This window comes from Protobothrops mucrosquamatus, unplaced genomic scaffold (genome assembly GCF_001527695.2).
Source record: "Protobothrops mucrosquamatus isolate PMUCROS unplaced genomic scaffold, P.Mucros_1.0 scaffold1337, whole genome shotgun sequence".
NCBI lineage: Eukaryota > Metazoa > Chordata > Lepidosauria > Squamata > Viperidae > Protobothrops > Protobothrops mucrosquamatus.
Genome location: NW_015387535.1, coordinates 510,096 through 517,925, shown reverse-complemented (window position 1 = coordinate 517,925; position 7,830 = coordinate 510,096). Strand labels below are relative to the sequence as shown.

Genomic DNA, 7,830 nt, shown 5'->3' with positions numbered 1-7,830 from the left:
TTTCTGCTAAAATCTACTATCATTTTTACAGTTTTGAGTGTGTTTAGTTCAAGATTGTTCCGGCCGCACCACAAGGCTAGTTGTTCAACCTCCCATCTGTATGCAGATTCATCGTTGTCTCGCATGAGACCAATCACTCTTGTATCATCTGCAAACTTCAGTACTTTAACAGAGGGATCTTTTGAGATACAGTCATTGGTATATATAGAGAAGAGAAGTGGAGAGAGCGCATAGCCCTGGGGAGGGGGGGCTGTGCTAATTGTACAGGTATCTGATGTGATTTTGCCTAGCTTCACTGCTGCTTCCTGTCTGTTAGAAAGCTTATGATCCACTTACAAGTGTGGTCAGGCACAGCCAGATGATTTAGTTTAGTTAGAAGAATATCTGGAGTGAGGGTATTAAATGCCATGCCGAGCTGAAGTCTACAAAGAGGAGCCTTGCATAGGTCTTTGGAAATTCAAGATGTTGTGGGATGTAGTGCAGAGCCATATTAACAGCATCATCTGCTGATCTATTTGCTCGGTAGGCAAATTGCAAGGGGTCTAACGGTGGATCGGTGATGGTTTAAAGATTGCTGGCTACATTTCCTCTCACAATGAGGCAATAACATCTTACAGATTCAGGAAACCATCTCCCCATCCCAGCTGCATGAAGGAGCCCGGAAGGACAGGGTTCCAGCTCATAAGTCGCAGAGGACATTCTGTACATTCCCTTAAGAAATCCCTGGTGACGAAGCAGGAAGATGTCCTAGTAGCTCTTGCCCAGCCAGGTCCCAGTAACACAGGCCAAGCATATTGACATTGAGAGTGCAAGAGATTTGCAGGTAGATGCATGTCATAAGCAAGCAGCAGTACTGTACTGAGCAGCATCACCTTTTCTCTACAGATTTTGGACTTCTTACTGTATCTGAACTGTGCAAACCCGGGTGGTTGTCAGGAGACAACAAGGGTGCTCTCTTTTGGTTGTCCAGATACGGCAACCCCACCCGCTGGACTCATGAATGCACATGAGTGGACGTGATCTTTTTGCAGGCTGAAAAATATATTTAGAATTGCTGCCTACTTTTGGTAACTTGTAGCCTTACATCCATAAGCTATCAATCTGTGCCGAAACAAATTAGCATTTATCTAGGAGGCAAAGGAAAATAAAAGATTGATCCATAACTGTAAAAAAACAATGGCAGTTTTATTGTTGTATTAACAATCAGTCTTTCTTCTGAATCTACAGATTTGAACTGGCTGACAAATCAAAGCTTCTGCAATGAAGATGCACTGAGATTGCACCAAAATGTTTTAGAAATTACAGACGGTGTTCCTCCGCTCCAAAGGTAGTATAATACCTTTAGTATTGTTGTTCATAATGTACTGTTAAAACAGAAAAATATGGGCAGTTTTACCTTCCAGCAGCATCTGCCGGGAAGGGGCGGGTTGCACATCATGTGGATCAGTCTGAAAAAAGCAGGAGTGTAACAGATGATGAAAGTGGCAGGAGTCTGAGGATGTCCATGCTTATATAGTTGCTATAGCATTCTGTATTTATGCACACTAAATCACAAAGACTATTGTTTAAAATTCTCTCCTTCCTTTAAATAAGATGATAAATTCTAGTTCTTTGGTGAAGATGGAACAGTATGATCATTTGTCATTGCTGCTCAGATTGATTTTTTTTCATTCTTAAAATTACCGTTTAATTTCATTTTTCTGATAGAAAGACTGTATATTTGTGTTCCAGAGGTGAGACATTTTAGAAGATTGGTGGTTGGGATAATTGGATTTCAGGTCCCTCAAACTAGAACATACCTGTTTGGCAAAGATAGGCAAATACATGATTTTATCGCTTTGGAAGAAAAATGTCATATGTAAACTCGCTATGAACTTTATAATTGCAGCCTAAATTTTCATATTTAAGTGTTGTGCTTGGAAAAATAAAACTTTAACGTATGCTGTATAATCTGTGCCATCTTCTTTAGATTTTATCTTTCATTAAAAAATACATTTTGTAGCATACCTTCTAGATCTTTCTATTTTCCAATAGGTATAGGAAGATCATTGATAATGTGATTTTTATCTGCTTTATAAGCAATACAGCCACCAGTTTTGAACTCCCAGAAGAAAATGAAGCCAACAAAAGTTTCCAAGAATCACCTAAAAAAAGAAAGAAAAAGAAAAAACAAAGAGACCATAAGAAAAATAAAAAGAAAAGAAGAAAAGAATGGACCACTAGTGGGTCTGAACCTGAGGATGCGAGAGATGATAAAAATAATGAAAAAAGAGGAACAGAATTGAAGTACGTAAGTACATTTCATTTCTGAACTTGCACTTCTTATAGAACCAATCATTTCTTCCTTTTTCTGATTAATAATATTACTGACAAAGAGTTCAGCTATGAGAATAAGATAATTCATGCATATTTTTGCCTTTTTCTGTGTGCAACTTATTTCCAAGTAAATATGTACAGGATTGTGCTTCAAATCAATGAGAATTATCAACCAAGCATGCATTAAAAATTAGGATGTCTCTATCCTTTCTTTTAGTTACGTATTTTCTTAAGGACAAAAAGACACAAGTCGACTGTAGTGCAGTTTGTATGGTCATCTTAGAAACGTCTCTCTGAGAAGAAAGTAAATTTAAAAAAAGTGGTTTGTTGGATTGATGGGCAAGAAGATGAACAGGGATGGTAATGGAGTCAAAGTAAAAGGCAATTTGTTTTGTTATTACATGCGTACCAAGTCTTTCATCTGGGAATTCAAAGCATAACACTTAGGGGCAATCTGTTGCTTTTTGTTACCAAAATAACAGCTTTGTAAAGTAAGATAGACTGAGAGAGAGTGACTGGCCTGAAGCCAGTCAGTGAGCTCAACAGTCAAGGTGGTCTCTCTAATCCATAATACTTTTTTATGTGGGCATACAAGTCCTGTTGGGAGTTTGGAATTACTAGAATGGGAAAGAAAGAATGCAGGTTTAAATGGGGTCAGCCCATTCTTTTCAATATTTGGAGATGCTAGCAATATCTGCCCCCTGTTCAAAATGTGGGGCTTGGGCTTCTTTTCTTCCTTCTCTCTCACTGCCATTGTGATATGAATAACAAATAGACACAATACATTATTATAAACTGGCTTGACTGTCAAGATCAAGCTGTAATGATAGCCATTTAAAATAAGTGTATGATGTATTATTAATGTTTAGAATAACTGGCAGCCAGTCTCTGCACCACTGAAATCAATGAGTAATTGGCTGTAAATTTTTGAGAAGCTGTAATTTGACTAATGGTAGTTAATCATTTATTCAGCTTTTGGAATGAGGCACTGTTATAATACTAAGTTATATTCTGTGAATAACAATTTTGGGTTATTCACATTTTTGTGGTTATTCCTATTGGGCAAAAATTCTCCATTGCCACAAGCAATAGAACTAAATATTAGAACCTGGCACTTATCATCTTGAGAATCTGAATTCCAGATTGGAATTCTAAGAAACAGTTTTATCTTCTTTTGCTCACCAGAAATATATGCGAGTGTCTATTAGTGTGTCTTAAATTCCTTTGCAAACTGTTCAAATTAATATGAGCCGGAGTGGGGGAAGTTTCTGAGCAGATAATGTTGGGCTCTTTTTTGTATTAATTTAGCACTCATTTTAGAACTTCAGTAATTTGGATGATCTTTAACCTGCCTTTCTTTTCAAACCCTTTTCCTGTAAATGTACTCTTTGAATATTTTGAAATAGCTTTCGGCACAGTACTGGGAAAGATTTCAAAAGAAAGCAAATACTAGCTTTCCATCAGTCATTTTATCCACATGTTAAATAAGTCTAGATATCAAGGTTAATCCACGTTAATATTTTTGTTTTTAAGCTTTGTGATCCTTTTGTAATACTACATTGAATTGTCTCTTGTATTTCTTAGCTCTTGTTAGTGACTGATTATTTATAAAATATCACAAAAAATGTGCTGTAGTACATATTGTCCTTCTGCAGTTAAGATGCTTCCCCCCAATATATATATATACATATATATACACATATATACATATATATACATATAGCAGGCCCCCTCGGCATACGTCCCCTTCGTTCCTACGGAATGGTAGCTTAGACGGATTGTGGGACTATTACTTACATTGTCGTGAGTTTTCCTGCGCTTAAGTCTTTTTCCTCGGCCTGTAGTTTCGTCCGTCGTGCGAACTTCATGCCGTCCTAGTCGACCCCGGCCAATGTGCGAGGTCCTCGGCCTTCGAGGCGTTGAACAACTGTATATAAACCTTCCCAGCATTTGCCTTTTTAACCCTGATGATGTCAAGTGCACTTGACGAAAGCTTGGTAGATTAAACTCTATATGTTTTATAGATTTCTCTTGTATATATATATATATATATATATATATATACATACACACATACTGATGGCTCTAGATATATAATAACTCATAAAGAACGTACAGAGTGCCTTAAAATGCTACGCCTCAGTACTGTTTTAATTAACAGCACAGGGAGGGTAATTATGTTTGCAGCACCTCAACGTAAATCCAGCTAATTCTAAAAGAGGAAATACAGAAGTAGTAAAAAAAAAATACTTTACATATCGAATGAATTGGTTCAGGATCCTACCTCTATTTACTTGCGGCATACTCCGCTGAAGCCGATGTGGCTTATTTCTGAGTAGATACCGATAAATCCTACTGATGACATGATGTGTAAAATGTTCACTTCATTCAGTAGTTTGGCTTTTCTTTCTCTTTTTCATAGGTTTTGCGGGTTTAAGAGGAAGCCTAAATTTTAGTTCGTTTAAAACAGGGGTAGTCAACCTTGGCTCTTTTATGACTCGTGGACTTCAACTCCCAGAATTCCTGAGCCAGCTAAGCTGGCTCAGGAATTCTGGGAATTGAAGTCCACGAGTCATAAAAGAGCCAAGGTTGACTACCCTGGTTTAAAATATACTGCTTAAATTTTTGTTTTAGATCTTATTTGATTTGTACTAGAGGTAGTCCTCGACTTAGGACCACAATTGAGCCCCAAATTTCTGTTACTAGACAAATCTGTTGTTAAGTGAGTTTTGCCCCATTTTGCAACCTTTCTTGCCACAGTTGTTAAGTGAATTACTGCAGTTGTTAAGCTAGTAGCACGGTTGTTAAGTGAATCTAGTTTCCCCATTGACTTTTGCGTGTCAGAAGATTGCAAAATGTGGATCACAAGACCCCGGGACACTGCATTAAACAAAAATACATGCCAGTTGCAAAGTGTCTGAATTTTGATTATGGGATCATGGGGATGCTGCAAGGGTCGTAAGTGTGAAAAATGGTCATGTCACTTTTTTCAGTGCCGTTGTAATTTTGAACGGTCATTAAACGAATGGTTATAAGTCAAGGACTACCTATGCTTATTTTCCCCTTCCCTCATTTTAAATTTATTTTTGCAGCTTAGAAGAAAAAAACACAAATGTGGCCTATCCCTCTACTTGGCTTGATGACGTTCAGGGTTTGACAGCAGAAGGATTCAGAACAGATAAGAAGCCAGACCCTGCAAATTGGCAGTATAAGTCATTATATCGAGGCAACATTGCAAGGTAATCAATCTGGTAGCAGTAACGGTTTAGACAATATTATTGAGAGTAAAAAAAAAATAACTTAAGAATACTAATGATCTGTGATTCAGGGAAAACTTTGGGCATTTTCTTGTATGCAATTTGTAAAAAGCTCAGCGATATTTTCTTCCTTTAGTCCCTCCCCCCTTTATTTTGGCTAGATGTGAGAACAAACAACAGCCTGTGTGCCAATTTTGTGAAACAAAGCTGCTCCATGATCTGGAAGTGAGGGGGGAAGTGAGGATTTGGGAATTTGCTGTGTAGTCACAATTGGGTACTTGACCGTAATATGTTTAGCTGCATTGTCCTGGTTGATATTTATAATTACCCGACTATAGACTTAAAATTCAAAGCTAAGCTTCTGAGCATGTGGATGTTTTAAAAAGGATTGTCCTTTATAAAAAAAAGTTCATCTTTTCTTTTAATAGGCAACTCATCTTGCACATAATAGAATCCCCTGAGAATATTTCCAGATTTATAATATATCCTAAAAATGTTTTGAAGCCTGTTGTCACAGGAAAAGACATTTGCTCTCTAGTGCCATAATTCCGCCCAGTGAGTTCATTTACTAATCACCACCTGAGTCCTGTTTTAATTCTAATTTAATAAGTTCCGACTCTGCAGAGCCAACAGTCGAATGATCTTGCACCTGGCAATTCTAGCAAAACAGCTGACTTGCCTAAGTTTCACATTGGAGGGTGTCAGTTTTGCATCTGGGAATCCTCTGTTGTTGATTGTTCAGCAGCATTTTCTTTTGCAACTTTCTAGCCTAGCCTAGTCTAGTCCTGTTCTCCCTCCCCCACCTAATATGCAGTAGAGTAGGATTCCTGCTTTTTAATAGTGGGAAGATGAACAGTGGACAACAGGATAAGCTAGGAGAATTGCCCTGAAAGTTTTGGTAATCAGACTTCCAGTTTGTGACCAGGCAATAAACCTGGCAGTGTAATGGATTGTACACCTGTAGGAGCAATAGGGGATAGTTTTGGCAACATAGGGTTTTCCCAAAAAGAGGCCTGAATTAAGAGAGCTGGAGGGGGCAAGTGGGTCTGAGTAGCCATCCCCAAGAATCTCTCAGATATATCCGGTAGGTTAAAAAGTTTTAACTTTAGTTTGGCAAAATTCTATCCGTTAGATATAAGCAAATATAGGACTGAACTCAATTAAATCTCAATATCTTGTCTTATGCCTGACGAGATTGATCAGTTTATAGATAATTAATAATATCCATTTGTAACATTTTAAAAATAATTTTGGAGTTTGAAAATATGCCTTTATTCTGCACTATGTTAAAAACAGCCCATGTATATTGCCTTGTTTCTCATGCTTTCAGTGCTTTCCATACATAATGAACTTATTTAAAGGTAAACATCTTTTTTAAAGGTAAAAATAAGCGATAGTTCCTGCCTCTAAGTAGGAAAGGCAAGGCACAAATTGAAATAATTGATAAATTCATTTTAATAAGGGACCCAAGATAGTTGCAAAAATTAAGGAGCTGCCGGCTAATGATTAACCCTCAGATTGTGGTTTCTGACGTGGCAATCCTGCTGACATTTGCCATTGGAGGACCAGTGCTGAATTTGTGGGAGTTGCTTTCCCACTTCATGGTTTGATTATGCTGCATGTCTAATATCTTAGAGGTCAGTAGTTTCTGGGGAAGGCTCAGAGAGTTTGTGGGAGGAAATATTCATGAATAAAATCTTAAAGCTACGATGATCAGGGTCCGAGAAAGACTTTTCTCCAAACACTGCCTTGGGAATAGTCAGTTTTAACTATCACTTTTAAAGGTATAGGAGACGAAGCAACTTCTGCCTTGGCCTTCAACCTAAGGAGCAACATATTATTTGGGAGAGCTCAGCAGCAAAAAAACCCTCTTCCTGTAAGCGGTTGGAACGCTACTTCACAAAAGGTGGTCGGAAGCTCCTGAACGAGGAAGGTATTCATGTCAGCAGTAAAAATCAAGATTCCTCCTCTGGCTCAGCCTCCTGGATACCAATTTTGCAACTAGATCCAGCAGAGGCTCCTTCTACAAGCTGGGTAAACCCTCTTGGGGTTTATGATCTGCAGACCACACTGTGGCTACAAGGAAAAGGGCCCCCCGCTGAACATGGCTTACCAAATAAGCAAGACCCTCAAGAGAACCCCCAGAATGCAGACTCTCCCCTAATGGGAAAGGTGGAAGAATATAACTGCAGAGTCAGAGAGAATCCCAGGGATGTCAAAGCATGGATGGATTTGGTTTCTTTTCAGGTAGGCATGA

The 7,830-nt window shown here is 38.3% G+C and overlaps 1 protein-coding gene across 1 annotated transcript in view; it reads left to right on the top strand.

The window, feature by feature from the left end:
• NRDE2 (NRDE-2, necessary for RNA interference, domain containing) overlaps positions 1-7,830 on the top strand; it is a 27,978-nt gene that overhangs the window by 3,238 nt on the left and 16,910 nt on the right. Inside the window, exons 2-5 of the mRNA XM_029285141.1 lie at positions 1,228-1,310; positions 2,045-2,286; positions 5,409-5,555; positions 7,358-7,820. Of these exons, the coding sequence (XP_029140974.1) occupies positions 1,228-1,310; positions 2,045-2,286; positions 5,409-5,555; positions 7,358-7,820 (935 nt within the window). The remainder of the gene's footprint in view (positions 1-1,227; positions 1,311-2,044; positions 2,287-5,408; positions 5,556-7,357; positions 7,821-7,830) is intronic.